Source organism: Podarcis tiliguerta (genome assembly GCF_965153285.1).
Source record: "Podarcis tiliguerta genome assembly, chromosome: 7".
In the NCBI taxonomy this organism is placed as follows: Eukaryota; Metazoa; Chordata; class Lepidosauria; order Squamata; family Lacertidae; genus Podarcis; species Podarcis tiliguerta.
This window is the reverse complement of record NC_139540.1, coordinates 27,718,041-27,738,156: the sequence shown is the minus strand read 5'-3', so window position 1 is coordinate 27,738,156 and position 20,116 is coordinate 27,718,041. Positions and strand designations below refer to the sequence as shown.

Here is a 20,116-nt window from a genome sequence, read left to right as displayed (position 1 = left end):
GTGGGCAGGTGAGTTGATACACTTTTTGACAATTTGTAAATTTTTGGACAGATTTGAAATACTGACTAAATTTAAAGTAAAATGTTGCTTTTTATTTAAAAAGAGTCTAGTATATATTAAAGTGGTCAATGCCATTGAAACTGGTGGCTGGTGCATGTAGTCAAAGATTTATTTATTTCTATCTTTTTTAATAGGCTGAAGTTGTAGCCTCTGACATGGCTACAGCCTCTCCAAGATCTGGAAGCAGTAATAACTATCATGGAAGACTGCAAATGCAAGTAACTAGTAAGTAAAAATTTGCAAATAATAAACCTGATCCTTTAAATGCCCTCTTGTTAGCACTAACTTGTAATTTGCCATTATTCACCTTTGGTAAGCAGAAATTGCTTCAAGGTGACCAGTCAGTGCTGATCCAGTCCTTCTAGTTTTCTCTGTCTCTTTAAATGGAAGGTATAATTTATGTATGCACAGTGAAGTGTATTGCCATAGTTTTTCTTTGTGTCTCTGTTCCTTTCCCACTGAGAGGGGTGGGTCAAAAATTTTTTATAGCTCCCTTTAGTTGTTCTGTTGTGTATACATACAGATTTTCAGTCTTGTAATCCTAAACAAGGATGTTGGTATTTTCCATTAATGGTCTTCTGGGTTCTAAGAACAGACTTCCTTGTTACACTTATGGATATTAGTAGTAACTAACAGTACAGTGGAGTGCTCCCGTTCAGATTTCTTGCCATTCCATTTCTCTATCTAGTTTTGTGTCTCATCCAAACCACGAATGATCAGCCAGCATTACATGTCCACTGAGCCTGCTCAGTCCTGCTTTTGTGGTCCACTCCCTTTATTTTTTGCACTTCTGCAAGCTTTCAGGTTCTTCCAAGTCTGCTGATGCCTCCCTCTTGTTTGTGGATGGTGTCATTTTGACTGCATAAGAAGTGGCACACATTGAATAGGGTTAACCATTAGTATACATTTGATTGTTTAGCCACTGATTACAACGAACATATAGAACTATAAATCACAAACTTATTATACATTTGGAAAACCTAACAGAAACATGCAAAGTCATTTTATATTAATTACCTGTGTGGTCTAAAATAATTAAAAATTATCTGCCTTAGAAAGGACAGAATTGATTCCGTAAAAGCTTGATGAGTGTGCATTGCAGAAATGGCAGATGGAGTAATCTTTGTTTTTTTGTCAATCCATTTATGTTGTGGCTTACGGACACTGCTATTTTCCACTGAGCATGCTAGTTTTGAATTTTCAGTAAAATGGATCCCAACTGTTTCCCTCTTGCAGTACTATAGAGAGAGCTTGTCTGTAAATTGTGGGGTGGATTGCCACTGCCATAAACACAAGCATCTTGTGTATAGGAGTGAAGCAATTTTTCATGCAGCACTGCTGTCTGTTTATATTGAAATCATAAAATTACAGCAATAGTACAATGTTTAATAGCCGGCTATTAGCTATACCCGTTACTGCTGAAGAAACTGCAGATATCTCATGAGTCTTACAATCTTCCTGGGAAACCAGGAAAGTATAGCTTGTTTGGATGGTTCAGTGGTCATCCTTTAAACCTGAGGTTACTGGAAGATAGATCTCTTAATTAATGTAAGTGTAATAAGTGAACTCTGTATTACTTTTGTATATTACTTTGAGAGCTTATTTAGCTGAAAAATGGCAAATATTTGTATAGCATTTTAGAATAATCAGAGAACTTCACATATATTATCTCAATAGACACAAATGCTTTAAGTTATCTTTCTGAGCCTCAAATCCAATAAGTAATTCTTGCAAAGCCTCAATAGTACTTTAAAACTCTGAAACAGTAACGGTCTGAAATGTCATTTTACCTGGCAATGTCAGCCTACATTTATTTAGCTCTTTGGTCTCCTGAGAAGCCAAGAACACAGGAACTTCTGAAAGGCCCAGTTGGCTTGGGGCCAAATACCTTTCACTCCTTTGAGCCTTTGACTGGTAACTAACTCCATGTCATTGAAGTTCACAAATGATGTAACAAGGTATGGATGGATGGGCAGGAAATCTAGTTACATCCCCACCCCCCCTAGTTTTAGAGATGTCCAACATCCTTCTACCTTCTTCCTCCCTGCCAATTTCTGCTGAATGACCCTGCATTTGAAATCTTACATTTTAAAAAGCAATCTAATTTGATACAGAACAGTGGCTGAGATCATAGTTGCTTTCAGGGTTCACCAGTAGTGTAATCCTGCTGTATTTAACTCCAATAGACTAGAACTACTGCTGTCCAGTAAACTGTTGTTATTTAGGAAATGTATATACTACCCTTCGTCAAAACGCTACAGCACAGTTTGCAACATAATAAACAAGATAATGTAAATCCATAATATCCACACAATACAAAAAATAAAAATTATATAAATACAATTCATAATAATAAGAAATATGTAATACATACTAAAATATAATAGATAATGAACAATACATATAAGTAGCAGTGTCAAGTTATACATTTGTGAAAAAGGGAAAATGAGAGGTGTGTTCCTAATAGTTTGTAATACCGTACTTTTCTGTGTATAAGACTAGTTTGTTTTCTTTAAAAAATATGCAAAAAAGTGGGGACCATCTTATACATGGATAGTGCATAGGGTGGACATTTGATTGGTTGCTGCCGTGGCTGTCAGCGACTGTTAGGCGTGTTATTGGTTGCTGCGTCAATGGTTGGTGTTGATTGGCTGACGCTGTGGCAATTGGGTGGGCGATTGGCACTTTGTTCCGGCGATGGGACAGACGTGAGGCAGATTTTGGGACATGTGTGGATTTTCGGCAACCCCCCCAAACAAAGCTCAACAACTCTACGTAATTCCCCCCCAAAAAAGCACAACTCCTCTGGGTATTCCTCCACAAAAAAACTCAACAACTCTGTGCCATCTCCCACATTTTCTTAAATTTGAGTCCCCCAAAATACATGTGGGTCTTATACATGTGGGTGGTACTTTACTGAAGTACAGGGGTGAATATAAATATACTATAGATACAGCATGCACCTGCCTCTTAATCTATGCTAAATCAACACAGTACTAATGTTATGAATGCAGCCATTTTTTTAAAAAAATATGAGCCCACAACACCTATTAGCTTCTCTAGATAACATCCATGGTATATTTTATTATTGTATGTAGATTGGTTCTTCACATACAGTGCTGTTATGTTTCTGCACTGTGCTTGACTGTTTCAGTCAAGACTGAAGAAGGCAAAGCAATTTAAGCACACTGTAGAGTGAATATTGTTTGCTTAAGGCTTTATGTGAATAACAGTGGTCTTCACATTTTCTGGTGTGGAAGACTGGCAAACTCTGTTATCTATTTCAATGCATTGCCATTTCTTCCATTTATCTTTTCTGTCACCTGAATAATAAATTATATGAAATATAGGGTAGTTTGTATTTCTTTTAGTTTCATGTGGTTTTTCATCTGTTCATTCACTTATTCCATATTCTGCTCACCTTAGGCAAAGGATGAAGTATTGAGTGGATAGGAAATATTGAATTAGATCACAGAAATTCATCTAGGGAAAGAATGAAAAGAATTTTTTTTTAAAAAAAGACTTTCTTAAATGGCATATGATTTCAAAACTCAGGTTTTTATTCAGTTTTTCTATTTTCCTAATATAACAAAAATAGCTCAGTACATAGTATACAATTCAACATGGTTTGGCACTATGAGAGCAAGCCTAGAAGGAGCCTTGGATGTGTGTATTCCTTCCTTCCCTTATGTGCTCAAAATACTTAGTCACTTCCTGTTTTTTGGCAAACCAAAGTTTGTTTATATCAAAACTGGCAAACTGTAATTTGTGCTTGCTCTGCAAACCAGGATCACAGTCTGTGTTTTAATCCTGGTTTGCATGGCAAGTACAAATAATAGTTTGTCAGTCACTCCCTAGGAACAAACTCTTCAGATAAGAGAGTGGTGACAGAAAAGAAGCAATACAGGGCCACTGAGAAACAAGAGGGAGGTGAACTTTATTTCCTTGAGAACATGAGCATCTCATGTATAACTTAATTAGATCTTAGCTGGAGTTTACTTTGAAACGGAACAGCATAATCTATTGTTTAGTCTAGAAGTGTATTTAAGTTTATCATCAGTTTTGACACAGTGATGCCCAGTTGATGGTGTCATGCTCAAAAATAGATCCGGGGGAATCAAATACTACATGTTAATCCCTGTTATGTTAGTACTGAAATGGGCCATGTGGGTATTGGATTCATAATAGTTTACTGACCCATAATTTTTAAAACGTCGAGTTATACAGTGCCTCTGAAGGATACAGTGGCCCTTTCCTGTTTGTTTGTATACATATCATCAGTGCTCCCCCCCCCCCCCCCGGGATGCACAGGGGTATGCATACCCCTAAACATTTTGTGAATCTTTGTACTTTTGTCCATTTACTGTATTTATTTCCCATGATTTGAATTATAAAATGGTGATTTTCTTGAGTCAAAATGAGAGTACCCCTAAACATTTTTTAAGAAAAAAGCACTGCATATCATATGTATATATATTGACATTGTAAATGAGTTACGCTGAATATTAAACCAAAGCTCCAGAGGGCCAGAAGTAGTATTCCGTTATAGCCACACACTTAAAATATCCTCACTTTTTGCTATTCCACACCATCCCGTCTTGCCCCTGGCAGTGCTTTGCCCTAAGATGAAAGATGAAATGTGTTCTGCTTGATTTTTTTTAAAACTGCCAGAAATAGGGTTACTGCTACATTTTTCAGCAGAAGTTGAGAAAGCAAACATTGTTTTTTCAATTTATTATTGAATAGATATGTTTGTCATTGTACAATATGAAATGTTTTCTGGTGGTTATAAGCAATGTTTTTGTTAGTTTCTAGTGCCAAACTGAAAAGAAAAAAGAACTGGTTTGGTGGAACTGCCATCTATACAGAACTAGTAGCTGATAGTGAAGTTAAGAAAACATCTAAATCTAACAGTTCCTCAAATCCAAAATGGGATGAACAGTTGACTGTGTAAGTAGATCTTTCTTCGTAACTTTTATTATTGTGAACAACTTCCTTGCTGTGGGATAATGATTCGCTGAGATGCATTTATTATTTTACAAGATTTTTATGGAGGTAACTTGCATCTTACGCTTATTTCGCTTGGCACACTTGGCCGGGAAATAATTAAATAAATAGAAAGTGGGTGGGACAGGCCAAAAGAAGGGCCAGTGGGCAGCAACAACGCCTCTGTACCTCCATTCTCTTCCTTTCCATGGGGCAGCTAGAAAAAAGATCGAGGAAGGTAGATGGGATGTGAAGCTGCAGGGAGAGTGCATGAGTACAAGCTGCCATATCATTGGTTTTCCTCAATTTTGCTTTTGCACACAATGGCCAGAAACGTAATCGCCACGTAAGATGTAAGTTACCTGTACCTCTTAATAAAAATAAACCTAAGTGCTTTACTTTAAGTGCTATAATATGAAATACTGTTAAATAATAAAAAATACTATATTATTCAGCACCAGCAGGTGTAGTGTTTGGGACTGCTCCAAGTCTCTTGCTCTTCTTGAAAGATCTGTGTACACACAAAAATATGAGATCCTTTACTCTGATAAGTATGTTCGTATCAGAACTGAAACATTAACAGTGGAAATAACTTATGGATAAGGAGGGCTTTCATTTATTGACACCCTCGCCCACCCAGTATGGAATAACTAGTTATGCAATGAATGATGTGGTGAGAGAACATTGGGTATATTCCTCCAGTTCACAGTGGCTACATAGAGAGCCAAGAATCATCTGTAGGTTCCAGAAAAGGTTAGGTGAGGCTACGTAGCCCAAATCAGTATGAAATTGATGATTTATGACATCGATGCCTAAGTATAAAAATCTACAACTTGTTAAAGAACAGCTTTATCTTCCTTCCCATTATGTTTCTAATTTCTTTTCTGTTTGTTTTATTGTATTCATTTTTATTTGAGTTTCAAATGTTTTTTGTAATTACTTTTATGTAAATGTATTTTAACACAACTAACAACAACAACAAATTTATTATTTGTACTACTACTACAGTGTTACTATTTATACCCTGCCTATCTGGCTGGGTTACCCAGGTACAATAAATGCAGGCTCATTCAGGTTTTTTTCTGTCCTTTCCTTTCCGTAAATACAGGACTCAGTAGGCTTCTATCCACTTGCTTGTAAAAAAGTAGACTTGCTTTCAGGATTCTGGTCTGGGAAATAAGTGGTTTGACTGTTTCACAAGCACTTGGCCCTTCTAAATATTCTCTTCACACTGGCAATTTTATTCACATGATTCCCTCTAGGTGCAAACTAAGTATAACTAGAAGCTGGGATGCTGCCTGTCTCTGCCACCTGTGTTTTCTACTATGGGATTCCAACCTGATGCAAGCTGTGCCAAAACAAAATGTGTAGCTTCTGTACTGTGTAATATCCTGACTCTTGCATATATCTGGAACTTAATTAGACTTGGGTGCCTAGGCTGGGGAGAGGTCTTCAGAGCAGTGTACTTGCATTTTTCAGTGGGCGACGGCGGGGGGGGGGGTCAACATTGATAAATTTGACTGTTATTAAACACAGCTGTTTAACTTCATAATGCAGATTTATGTCTAAACTCTATTTAGGTCTAGCTGTTGTTTTGTATGTCGAATATGATGAAACTGATAGACTGCAGTGTGCCATGATGAAAAAGGAATTGAAACTTGTTTGTTGTTTATAGGAATGTGACTCCGCAGACCACTTTGGAATTTAAAGTTTGGAGTCATCATACTTTAAAAGCTGATGCTTTGTTAGGAAAAGCCACTGTAGATCTTAGACAAGCTTTGGAAATGCATGATAGAAGATGTAAGTTTCCAGTTTATTTAAATTTCATTAGTTAACAAAATCTTTATACGAAAATGTGTCTTGGTTTTTGTAATATATATGTTTAACTGCAGATGATGTTCCAATTGTTACATATATTGTAGCTATATATAAAGGCTTAAGGTTTACTTGATCTTGCATAATTTCTCCCACCCCAGATAAACTGACCTTGCTGGTGACTGTAGGAGTGTTATGATTGATAAAACATAACCCATAAAGGAAATTGGAATGAGCAAATCTATGAAGGTTCATTTTATTAGGCTGATGCGTCTTGCATGAGCAGGAGCCCCAAGCTGTCTCCAACCACATTTTCAGAGATTTCCCATTTATAGTACAACCAGTGCTTTTTCTGGGGGGATGCAGGGGAACCCATACACCTAAACATTTTGTGAGTCTAAGTTTGGCCTCATTAAGGGGCAGTATTTCAATATGAGTAGGAAAATGAGAGTGCCCCTAAACATTTTTAAAGAAAAAAAGCACTGAGTACAACCCCAGATGAAGCATCCAATACTTTACAGAAAGTTTCTGCAACTCCAAGGAGAGACTTTGTGGGGATCACAGAACTGCAGAAGTGGAGGAAGGGTTGGAAAGCCCAATTACCCAAGTTGCCTTCGGTTTGTAGAACTTTTGAATCCAGCCTATAACTGATTAGGCAGGTGTATATGTTTGTTTGTTGTAAGTGTACACACACACACACCTCAGGGTGGGTGGGTGCTTATATCTACATATTGATTATGTGTAGGCACAAATAGATCCACAACTGTTAAGGAATTGTGTGGCATAGTTTGTGATGAACTATTCAAGCCACAGTTGTATAGTCCCTGGAAATATGTCCCAGGTGATGTAGAATGGAAAGTCTGACTTCGTACGCTCTTCATGCCTATGGAAACCTCAACAGTGAACTTCTGCCATTTCTTCTTGGCTGGTGCACCATGAGCAAGAGAGAAATAAGGGCATGCTGGGCTGGATTGAGGGGGATATTTGATCTATAGGGTCCAAGGATGCCCCCCATACCTCTAGCACACCCCCACAACAGGAAGAAAACTATGTTAGCCTTGGAGTTGATGAAATGAGTTTCTCTCCTATAGGAACTTATGAGAGAGAAATTGAAAAAGGTAACCCCCCCCCCCCAAAAAAAACCAACCCAAGAACTTTAGAATTATTTAGATAAATTGCTCCTGCCACTGTCCAACTCCTGCTGTGGCTGGCAAGGCTTAGATATGACAGTACCTGGCCATGGATTCTCCCTTGTGCTCTACAGTAGCATTTTCTGTTAAGCATCTATATAATGTGGAAAACCATGCTGTAGCAGTGTAATCTTAATATCTGAATCAATCATTCCAAAGAATTAAAATGAAAAGTTAAGTATTAACGCAAGCCTACTTAAAAAAAATAAAATATATATATAGCAATTATTTTTTCTAGTGACTGGTTCATTGAAATTTTTTTTTTCTTATAGTAGAAAGAGTCAAAGAACAGTTGAAACTCTCACTGGAAAACAAGAGTGGCTTGGTGCAAACAGGAGAACTAATAATTGTGCTTGATGGTTTGGTGCTTGAACAAGAATCTCTCACAAACCACAGTTCACTAGTAACCAGTAAGTTAAACTGGGGAAAATAAGATTAACCTTAATATCCCATGGTATAAGAAAGAAAATATCTAATTTTGTTTCTTATTGTTTAGTAGAAGTCCAGCAAAATGGTGATGCTTTACATGAAAACAGAGAAACATCCGCAAGAACCACTTCCAGGTCAGAGTTTTCTTTAAAGAAAACTATTTATGGTAACAGTATAATCACCTTACTAAAATGTCATAAAACTGAATTTGTATTGCAGAATATCAGGTTGCATTTCAGAGTTCAGCTGGGATGTTTTGCAGTAACAATAAGAGAGGGAGTGCATTATTGAAAAATAAATCTGCTTTAGAATATGCATTTACTTCGGGGATGGGCATTTACTTTGACTCATTCTACTGTGAGAAAGAGATTTTATTTACTTATTCATCTGCTTATTTTGAATGCATCCGATAATATGCTCTGTAGAGAAGGGAACTCCAACCTTTTTGGACCCATGGGCACATTTGGAGTTGGTTCCACTGTTGAACAGCTCTTACGGTCAGAAGGTTCTTCCTGATGTTTAGTCGGAATCTCTTTTCTTGTAACTTGAATCCATTCATTTGGGTCCTAGCCTCAGGAGCAAGAGAAAACAAGCTTGCTTCATCTTCCACACTACAGCCCTTTAGATATTTAAAGATGGCTATCATATATCTTCTTTCAGTCTCCCCTTATCTAGGCTAAACATACCAAACTCCCTCCACCATTTCCTACAAGGCTTGGTTTCTTACCCCTGATCATTTTGTTGTCCTCCTCTGCACACTTTCCAGCTTGTCAATATCCTTCTTAAATTGTGGTGCCCAGAGCTGAACACAATATTTCAGGTGTGGTCTAACCATAGCAGAATAGAGTGGTACTATTACTTCCCTAGGGACGCGGGTGGCGCTGTGGGTTAAAGCTTCAGCACCTAGGGCTTGCTGATCGAAAGGTCAGCAGTTCGAATCCCCGCGGCGGGGTGCGCTCCCGTTGTTCGGTCCCAGCGTCTGCCAACCTAGCAGTTCGAAAGCACTCTCGGGTGCAAGTAGATAAATAGGGACCGCTTACTAGCGGGAAGGTAAACGGCGTTTCCGTGTGCGGCTCTGGCTCGCCAGAGCAGCGTTGTCACGCTGGCCACGTGACCCGGAAGTGTCTTCGGACAGCGCTGGCCCCCGGCCTCTTTGAGTGAGATGGGCGCACAACCCTAGAGTCTGTCAAGACTGGCCCGTACGGGCAGGGGTACCTTTACCTTTTTATTACTTCCCTTGGTCGGGACACTAGACTTCTGTTGATGCAGCCTAGAATAGCATAAGCTTTTTTTGCTGCAGCATACACTGTTGACTCTACTAAGACCCCTAGATCCTTTTCACATGTACTGCTAGTAAGCCAGGTGTCCCCTATCTTATATTTGTGCAGCTGTGTCTTCCTGTATAAGTATATTTGCCCTTGGCTAGTATTAAATCAGAACACAATGATTAAAGTGTCCATCTGTAAAGCATATCTCATCATTATTTCAACTTCCCTTATTTCTGTCCATAATTTTTTAATTTGGGATTTGGGGCATGCCCAAAAGACATGCTGTATCCCAGTACTGGTTGCCTTGCATCTCCAGCATGAATTAATACATTGTGCTATAAATACAATTAGACAAAGTGGCCTATAAAAGTTTTCGGTAAGATTCTTGCTAATTGTCTGGGAAACATTTTACCATACCCCTTTTCACCAGTTTAAGAGGATTTCCTATCCCAATCTCTCTGATAAGAATAGGTTGTGAAATCCATATTTCAGGATTCATATAACTAACTTAGTTTTGTGGTGTTCCTTCTTAGCCACAATATCTCAACTTCCATCAACTCCGAGATGTCCAAGTTTTTAAAACTAAAGTCTAAGCAGTGTTTCTAAACTGTAAATATTGAAAAAACTACAGTCAGTTTTGTTGCATTTCATTAATTGTCTCAAACCACTCATCTTGGCATTAAGTGGTGTGTATATATAAAAAATAAAAAAGTAATATCACAGAAGGCAAACATTTCTCTCTGCTAGCCAACCCACTCCTGCTTTCTCTGCATGATTTACTGTGGGATGTATGTTTATGCACACCCAGCAGGAAAGTAATCAAGTATCAGATTCTTGCAGCCACCTGTTCTGGCTGCAGATCAGTTGGTGATTCTGCTGTGCTGTGAGCTACTTGCACATAAACACTTTTGCTGGCTAGAAATACTCTGTCCCTTTTCTGTGTTGGAGCTGTGGGAAGGAACATCACCCCCTGTGCATGCAGCTCAGAAATGCAGTGGGCTGATAAGGAGGAATAGACAGATTGGTTTCTGTGCTGACAAGGAAGTAAGAGGTTTGTCTTTCCTCTGCCAAACTATTCACTCACCAAGATGGAATTCCATGCAATTATTTGTATGGAATCCCCAGTCTCCAATGGCAACCAGGTGAGTAAATACAAGACTGAATTTGCCTCTAAAATGACAGATACTGGAGCTTTCTCCATTAAGTCTAATCAGCTACTATCCAGCATTGTTATTGATAGTTAGCCGTTAAATTGAAGTTAATTACAGACAAGGCTACTTTGAATTCCCAGTTGGTTAAAAACTTTATTTTCAAATAGCATTTGATAGTTTTATCAGTCAGTGATCTACATTAGGAAAACTAACTAAATTATAATGTCACTATGAGTGGGTGGAGAAGAGATGGAATCCATTTAATGACTGTCCAAATATCACTTGCAATCAATGCAACAGAATTGGCTGGCATCATATTGCACAATACTTTTATTTATATAGTGTATCTATGAACATGGTGTTTTGCAAACAATAGATATGAGAGGCTCTTATGTAAAGAGCTTGCGATCTGAAATAGAGATAGTGAAACAACCCTTTTGAGGGTTGAAGACAGGGTACATATGGAATAATATGTAATCATGTCCATTACTTTTGCTTTGGCTTAGTTACAAAAAGAAATTGGGAGTGGGATAGTTTTCAGATGCTTCCTGGAAAAGGTGAGTTTTGTGGAGGAACTTGAAGGAAGGTGGTCAAATGAAGACCACCCGAGAGGCATGTGTGATGTTGTCTAGAATTATAAAATGAATACTGTTCTCATCCTAACTAAATTGATGCAAGTTTTATTCAGATCCATTAATTATTTTTGTAGGTTTAGCACAAATATGTGTAACAAATATAAAAATACTTATTTTGACAATATTTCTGTACTGTTTCCAACAGAATAGACAATCAAACGCCATCAAGCTCTGTAGTACAGAACTCATTCCCTATACATGCAGTTAATGGAGACAGTGGAGACAGCACACCATCTCCTCCTCATATTGCAAGCAGACCCAAAAATACACCAGCACCAAAACCACTTACAAGCCAGTCTGATGACGTTGGTAAGAATACAGCCTATTCGACTACTTGATTATTATCTTTTTTCAGGGAACTCCGTATTAATTATAGGAAGTAGTGTGCTAGCTAGTCTGGACTATGGCAGCATTTTCATGTATGAAGTCAGATGTGGTGCAGGTAAAAACTTCACTAAAAATAATAATTAGTCTTATAGCGTTCTCCCAACTGTTCTTTGGCATGCCAGGACTTGCGTTCGGCACCTTTCAGATTTTGCATCAAATGCTTGCACTTGTGATTGGTTCCACTCATGAACTCCCAGCCAGAGTAAATCTGTGCTGAAAGTGGGGTTTGTCGTCTCTGCAGATCAGTGGATTTGCACTGACTACGAGCATCTTTCAGCAGGGAACTTCATTTTCAGTTTTCAGCAAATAAATAAATAAATAAAATCAGCACACTTTAGAGTGCACTCCTGAGTGTTTCCTTTGAATTTGGGTCACCTAACATCATGACATCAGTGGACTATGGTGGTTAAGGGAGCTAAGGATCTGTACTGCTACCTCTAACTTACATGTATGTGGTGTTCCATTTCCCCCCTTCGTGCTGCTTCAAATACTGTTCTGAAGAATCTCCTGGCCATTTGAAGCAGCTTTTGGGGAGGAAGAGCTGTTGTGGAATGTGTGCTGAAAGTGAAAGAAGGATGTTTGATTTATTTCTTTACCTACTTTAAATTATTAATCATAAGCAATCTGTTTCTAAGAGAGAGTAAATTATAAAACAAGGCTGTTTGTGATCTCCAGTGTTGCCTATCAGTTGACAGAAGGAAATTGGTCAGTGGAATGTGCAGGGAGCCAATTTTGATAGTCCCCCTGCATCACCCCCCAAAAAACCCCCCTAAACTGCTTTGGAGGGTCCCTCAAGCTGGCCAAAACTGGATTGCCACCCGTCGTTTCCCTGGCAGTGCCCTGAGCTGTTGCTTGGGTGGCTAAAAAGAAAGTGGGATGTGATCTCCAAGAAAACATGATTCATTATTAGAAATAGTCAATGGATAATTAAACATCTTCTTTGGCAAAGCGATAGCAGTGAAAAGGATATTAATGCCAATGCTAAATTTCTTGTTGAAATCTTTACCTAGCAAGTGGTTTCTAAAAAAAGGCTCAATAACTTTGAGGGCAGGGGTCAGGAATTTTACTTTTTGAAATATGGGAACCCTAGTACAAGCTGAAAATAAAATAAAAGGTCTTTCCATCTCAATTTTAAAAAATGTATGACCATGTTAATTGTACTATCAAGTGGATTAAAAATCAGTAGTTACCAGTGATTTCATCTAAAGAAGTGCCTATTGGCTATTATTATTAGTATTAGTATTACTTCAGTACTATGTGACACAGGTGGTGCTGTGGTTTAAACCGCTGGCAGATCATAAGGTCAGCAGTTCAAATCCTCGTGATGGGGTGAGCTCCCGTTGCTTTGTCCCAGCTCCTGCCAACCTAGCAGTTCAAAAGTGTAGCAGTGTGAGTAGATAGATAGGTATTGCTGCTGTGGGAAGGTAAACAGCATTTCTGTGCGCCAGAGCGGTTTAGTCATGCTGGCCACATGACCCGGAAAGCTGTCCACAGACAAACGCCAGCTCCCTCAGCCTGAAAATGGAGATGAGTGCCACACCCCATAGTCAAATTTGACTGGACTTAACCATCCAGGGGCCCTTTACCTTTACCTTTACCTACTACTGGAACTGCAATCTTGTGTATGCTTAGGTGCAATTCCCTTGCCCCTCCCGTTCTCATCATACTAGAACTTGGAACTATAAATGGAGTAGAATGTTGGAAGAATCAGGACAAAGGAAAGTACTTATTCACACAGCACATAGTTAAACTGTAGAATTTGCTCTCATGAGAGGTAGTGAAGACCAGCAGTTTGGATAGCTTTGAAAGAGGATTAAACAAATTCATGGTGGTTATGTTCTGCCTCTACTATTGAAGGCAATATGCCTCTGACTATCAGTTGCTGGGAACTGCAGGTGGGAAGCATACGGTTGTGCTTAGGTTCTGCTTGCACACTTCCCATGGGTATCTGGTTGGCTACTTGAGATCAGGATGCAGCAGGCTCTTCTTATTTTCGTATGTAAAGAATAGCAGTGGCTGCCAATTTGCTACCACACTACGTGCATGTTGAAACTGATGCATAAAGCCATATACAGCATGGAACAAGAATACTCCCATTTCATCCCTTATACTACATTGACCACTATGCTTTGCAGGAGAGGGCATCCTGCATATACTGTCTTGTCAGGCGGTCCATTTGGAACCTCCCATTATATATCAGGCAGGTGCTGTCTATAGTGGGGTTTTTGCCACATGTTAAAGTCTTTTCTCTTTTAACAAGCCATTTAAGTGGGAACTTTTATCCCAATTGAGGATATTGGAAATAGTTTTAGCATATGTAATTATTTTATATTTTTTTATTGTATTGTGGAAATGCTTTGAGATACAGTTGTACCTTGGTTCTTAAACAGAATCCATTCTGGAAGTCCGTTTGACTTTCGAAAACCAAGGTGTGGCTTCTGATGGGCTGCAGGAGCTTCCTGCACTCAATTGGAAGCCACGGAAGTCGCATTGGACGTTCGGCTTCCCAAAAAAGTTTGTAAACCAAAACACTCACTTCTGGGGTTGCAGCGTTTGGGAGCCAAAACATTTGAGTCACAAGGCGTTTGAAAACCAAGGTACAACTGTAGTTAATAGGAAGCAATTCCTAAACGAACGAACTAAATAATAAACTTCTACTACTTAGTTTCGAGTGAAGTAAAAACACTGTTTGTGGAGCCTGAGGAGGAAAGAAGAATCTGACTAATACATTTATGGGTCTCATCTTTTTTACACCAGGCATCTAAATGTTGCCTTTTTATTTTTATAATATTTTTATTGTTTTATTATGACCTCAATTTTCCTTTATCTTTTAAAATTCAGGATGTAACTTTATGTTGTCAATACAATATCTTCTCTTTTTCTGCATCCCAGTTAATTGTGAGTCAACTATGATGGAGACTGATAATCATTCTGCCTCTGAAACTCTTATGGATTCTGGTGAGGCATCTTCTACATCTGTAGACTGTACTCCAGCTACTGTAGAACCTTCTTTAGCAACAGAAGTTACTAGCAACTCTGAAAGCAACACATCTACAACTGCTCCCAGTGTATCTGCTGGGCTTGATGCTGTTGCTCCCACAGATACTGCATCTTCTAGTACAAGAAGTAATGTAACTACAGAAGCAGCGAAACCAAGAGACTCTTCAACTGTGTCTGGGGAAACTGTAAGGCAACAGCCTGGTAGCAACAGCATAGAACCTTTGCCCCCAGGGTATGTGGGTTTTGTTTTCATTAATAATATAATAATGCTTAGACCAGAAAAGTTATCCTTAGATATAGAAATGTTATTAATTCCCTTAGTTGTCTATTGGACAGGTTCAGGTAACAAAGAGTCTGGTGAACCCTTAAAGACTTAACCAATTTATTATGGCATAAACTTTAATGGATTGCTGTCCATTTCATCATATTACATCATGTACACTGAAGTCAGAGGAAAATGAAATTTAGAAAGTACAGATAGCGTGTTAGATATGTAACCAAGAGCAGTAATTCACAAAACAATTGTTGATGCAGACATCCTGGTATTCATAAGCCACTTGAAACATGTAGTGTTTTTAAAATCCATCATCCCAGTTCAATCCACAAGTGACTGCATTGATCCTTTTGATGTATTGTAGGTCAGTGGTTTTATGTTTTAAGTTCCTTTGTTCAAATATTGCCACTTTAAGGTTATTTACCAGGATGGTTAAAGAGTTGTCTCACTAATTTTTAACTAGTTTTTAAGATTTATGCCCATTTATTGTTTTGCATAGGGTCTAGCATGTTTTTCCTTTGTAGAATGCAGAAGAGCATTGCTGACAAATGATGACACATATCAGGTTGGAAGATGAACAGGAGAATGAATGTTCTAGATAACATTATTCAGTCTTGAAATAATGTTGCAGAGCAAACATATGGACAGTTGGCATCTGCGTCTGATACATAGTGATCCTCATTTTCCTGTTTCTTTTTGAATTGGATTTAGATTAAGTTAGTTTATCTTAATTCCCATTAAAATCAATGTGTCTTAAGTCATGTCTAACTTGACCTAAGTTCAGCCGATTTTGTCTGGATCTAACCTATTGTATATAAAAAGCATGACCAAAAGATGGTCAGTGCTTGCAGATGAGTAGAGCAGTGATTGGGAACTGATTTTAGCCAGTGGGCTGCATCCTTAAAGCCCCTGCCACTTGTGGGCTGACTTTGACAATTGTGCACAACCACCCACCTGCTAGCCACCTAAAGTCATAATGACACCAGGTAATTGACAGCTGTCAAAGCTCAAAAGAGGCCACTAGCCTCCAGTCAGCTGACTAGAGGTTACAGCAACCTCCTTTGAAGGTGGACTGTTTGGCAGTGGAAAACACACTTTCAAAGAGGCCTCCTGAAACTGATTCATGATTCATGGTTACAGCAAGCCCATTTGAAAGCCACTTGAACAAAGTAATTTGGATCCAGTCCTCCAAACTGACTTCAAAAGGCCTTGATGCAGATGAAAAATGCTCTTTTTGGAGAAAATGGTTTGAATGGAAGCTGCTTCCTGAAAATGAATAAAGTGAGCCCCCTTAACTGCATTGGAGCGTTCCTGAAAGGAAAGATTCATTAAGTGAATCTTTCAGAAAGTGACAACACTATTTTCTGTTAATGGTGTTTTACCTCTTTTGTATTTTTATAGATGGGAACAGAGAAAGGATCCTCATGGTAGAACCTATTACGTTGATCACAACACAAGAACAACAACCTGGGAAAGACCGCAGCCTTTGCCACCAGGGTAATAGATAAGTTGTATGTTGACTTGCTGTGTGTCAGTTTACTTACTAAATACACAAATTGAAATATTTTTTTTAGAGGATTGTGTAGTTATGGAATTTTCTGTGCAATTCCTTAATAAAATAAATGCTTGTACAGTGGTACCTCTGGTTGTGAATGGGATCCGTTCTGGAGTCCCATTCGCAACATGAGCAGAATGCAATCCGCATCTGCACGTGCGTGGGTCGTGATTTGCCGCATCTGCGCATGCGTGTGACGTCATTTTGTGCGTCTGTGCATGCGCGAGTGGCGAAACCCAGAAGTAACCCTTTCCGGTACTTCTGGGTCGCCGCGGGTTGCGTCCCAGAAGTACCGGAACCTGAAAAAAAGTATCATGAAGCAAACGCAACACGAGGTATGACTGTATTTAATAATTTTCCTTAGAAGCAGAGATGCAAAAAAATTGCTTACTCATGTATCTTTATTTTTTAAAGACCCATAAATGTGGCTCCTAAGGTACATTAACTCAAAGACATTCAAAGAAGACAAGTTCCCCTTTCTTGTTCTTTCTCCCTCGGTCATCCGTGCCCTCTGAAGGGTGAGGGACCCTCCTAAACAATTGGATGTGATGTAGGGCCTGCTGATACAGGGGTGGGGAAGTCACCCAAAATTAGATGGAGGTCTACAGAAGGAAGAGGTGACGGGAGTTGTTTGAACATTATTAATTTAATACTTTAGGATCCAAACTATAGTAAATGAATTTTTCTGTAGTTTTCTTTGCATGTTGGTACTGTAATACTACTGTCCTCTAAAAACTTTGGTATGCAAGTAACTGAATTTTGTCATCTGCTGGTAGTGATATCAGGAAGCTGGAGGAAAATGCTGAAATGGCAGAGCATACCTTGCTTTTTATCTATTTGTTCTGTTCATTCTTTTATAGAAAAGTTCAGATTGCTCTGAATTAGGCCATACTGCCACATCTCTGTATTCAAATTAGTTAGGTTTTTTTTGGGATGACTTTCAGCGAGTCTCACCAGCAGCTTGCTCCTAAGTGGAGGGATGAGTAGCCTCTGTATCCAAAGCTTCGAATGGCTCTCATTTAGACCATGTAACTATTGATATTATAGCTCTATCAGCGTATTTCGTGCTTTACAAAATAGAGGATAAATCCATGCTCCAAGGAGCATACAATCTACAATTTGCTAAGGAGGTTGGGATAAATAAGAATATGCATTTCAGTTACATGTTTTTACGCTTACAAATGGGATGTCTGGCCTTAGTTTTCAAATGCTTTGATTACAAGATTGAGAACTGACTTTGCAGCAGATTTCTCACTTTAGAATTCTGTCATAGACCTTTATTTCGGGGTTTTTTTCTTTGCTTGTAAAGCAAATTTAGTTTGTGCTTATTTTGCATTCTAATTCCTTCCTTTCTTGAGAGAAGAAAATTGCATATTTTTCCTGCGTGCATGTTTCAGAACTTGCACTGATACCAGAAGAAGCAAAATTCAGTTGTGTTGCTACTGCAGGAGACAGTACAACTAAGATTTAGCATGCACTATTCTGTCACTTAAACTGTTTCAAAAAATGACTTTGTGCCACTTAACACTGGCAGAAACTCTGAGGCAGGTATTTAAGTCTGTGTTTGTTTTCTGATCCTACACTTTATTTTATAATATTGTAATTAGAAAGAACATTTGAAAGGCTTAGATTTATAAGGCAAAATGATGAAGAAAATGTAGTAAATTATTTTTGCATTTTGACTGGAAAGAAAATAGCTTCCAATGTTTCTTAGGTGGGAAAGAAGGGTGGATGATCGTGGCAGAGTTTATTATGTGGACCATAATACAAGAACAACAACATGGCAACGACCTACGATGGAATCTGTCAGAAACTTTGAACAATGGCAGTCCCAGCGAAATCAACTGCAGGGAGCTATGCAACAGTTTAACCAACGATACCTCTATTCGGTAAATTTACAAAGTTATGAAACATTTTGAGTTCTTGTTTTTCTCTTTGCCTTCCATTAGATGTTTGATGCATGTTATATGCAGCTGCATACTGAGACCATGTTACATATCATGGCTGGGTTCAGATGTATTACAAAGCTATGGTTTCTTGATTGGCTTGTTTGGACATTTGTCCATAGCTTCATAAACCATCGAGTTCTGACTTACTATCTCCATTTGTTAATAATTGTTATTCCAGATTCCCCTGGTTTAGGTGTAATGAACTCTGGCTTAATGCTGGGGAACTCTGCACCAAAGCTGGTGTTTGAAACCGATTTTGTAGCTGAAGTTTTTGATAACGCTGGTTTGCTGTTATGTCTGAATTCAAAGGAGGAACTCATAGGTGCAGGGTATCCTGAAGACTTACAGTGCCTCATTGTTAAGGCTTAGCTTTCAAGCTAGAGCTTTGAAACTTGTGTTGTTGTTTTTTCATTTGTGTCTTCAGAGGTAGCAAACTGGCTGGATCTAGTCATAAGTTAGTTTCACATACATTGTACTGAAATTAATGTGAAAAGTCAGCTTCATTTATTTGAACATGAACGAAGTGCAACTAAACTTAGTCTTGTCCCATTCCTTTTGCAAGTTGATTATGTTATGAATCTATCTGAAGAAGATGAACAACCAATAACAGAACTGTAGCCAGTGTGCCAACTTTTCACTGACGTTCACAGTGCAGAATCTCTGTGGAGATCACTGTGCTTTATGGACAATTCTGAACTGTTTTTATTTAAATCTGAATTTCACTAGACAACTCTGTTGCTTAGATTGTATTGATATTCCAAATTATTTAAACTAGGTGTCTGAGATGCATTTCTTCCCTATGTGCAGATAACCATGTGGGTTTAGAAGAGCAGAGGGTGATTGATCATACAATCTTGAGTATATATATTGTTCTATGGTGGGTACCCACAACAGTTTACAAAAAGTGGAAAAGCCAAGTGATCACCTTCTTGTACAAATGCAGTCCAGATTTAGTCTACTTGTGTTGACCTCGAACATGGGAAGTGTTCTACCTAGTTAGAAGCAAAGTTATCAACAGGCCACCTGGAATAAAAAAGAGCTGAATTACAGTAGACAAGGAGATGACGCCTTCTTTCTATATCACCTTCTCTGTGAAGAAAGCTTGCAAAGTGAATAGTGCTACCTATCACACAGCACATGTTCAGCCTGTCTGTTGTGGAGAAAGAAAGAAAGAAAGCCACCTGGAAATCTGAAGCTGGAAATGGTAGGATAGAAAGGATGTACAAAAAATTAAAATAAATCATTTAAATTTAGTTGTGAAGAGAAGCTTGTTAAATATAGAAATAGTATTTTGTATAGACATGTTTTAATTTTTTAAAAAAATATATATTTTTGTATGTTTTGTCTTATGTCTTCACTAGGCTTCAATGCTGACTGCGGAAAATGATCCACTTGGTCCTTTACCACCAGGCTGGGG

At 38.5% G+C, this 20,116-nt stretch overlaps 1 protein-coding gene across 5 annotated transcripts in view; it reads left to right on the top strand.

The window, feature by feature from the left end:
• Window positions 1-20,116, top strand: part of WWP1 (WW domain containing E3 ubiquitin protein ligase 1) — a 45,737-nt gene that overhangs the window by 12,374 nt on the left and 13,247 nt on the right. For 2 of the 5 annotated variants that reach the window (XM_083451012.1, XM_083451013.1), the window contains exons 2-11: window positions 195-285; window positions 4,869-5,010; window positions 6,722-6,846; window positions 8,324-8,461; window positions 8,548-8,614; window positions 11,680-11,843; window positions 14,814-15,153; window positions 16,597-16,692; window positions 18,465-18,639; window positions 20,061-20,115. In XM_083451012.1, the coding sequence (XP_083307138.1) occupies window positions 216-285; window positions 4,869-5,010; window positions 6,722-6,846; window positions 8,324-8,461; window positions 8,548-8,614; window positions 11,680-11,843; window positions 14,814-15,153; window positions 16,597-16,692; window positions 18,465-18,639; window positions 20,061-20,115 (1,372 nt within the window). In that variant the 5' untranslated portion in view covers window positions 195-215. Of the gene's footprint in view, window positions 1-194; window positions 286-4,868; window positions 5,011-6,721; window positions 6,847-8,323; window positions 8,462-8,547; window positions 9,330-9,689; window positions 11,844-14,813; window positions 15,154-16,596; window positions 16,693-18,464; window positions 18,640-20,060; window position 20,116 lie in introns of all 5 variants that reach the window. The other 3 variants (XM_083451014.1, XM_083451015.1, XM_083451016.1) reach the window with 2 other exon arrangements.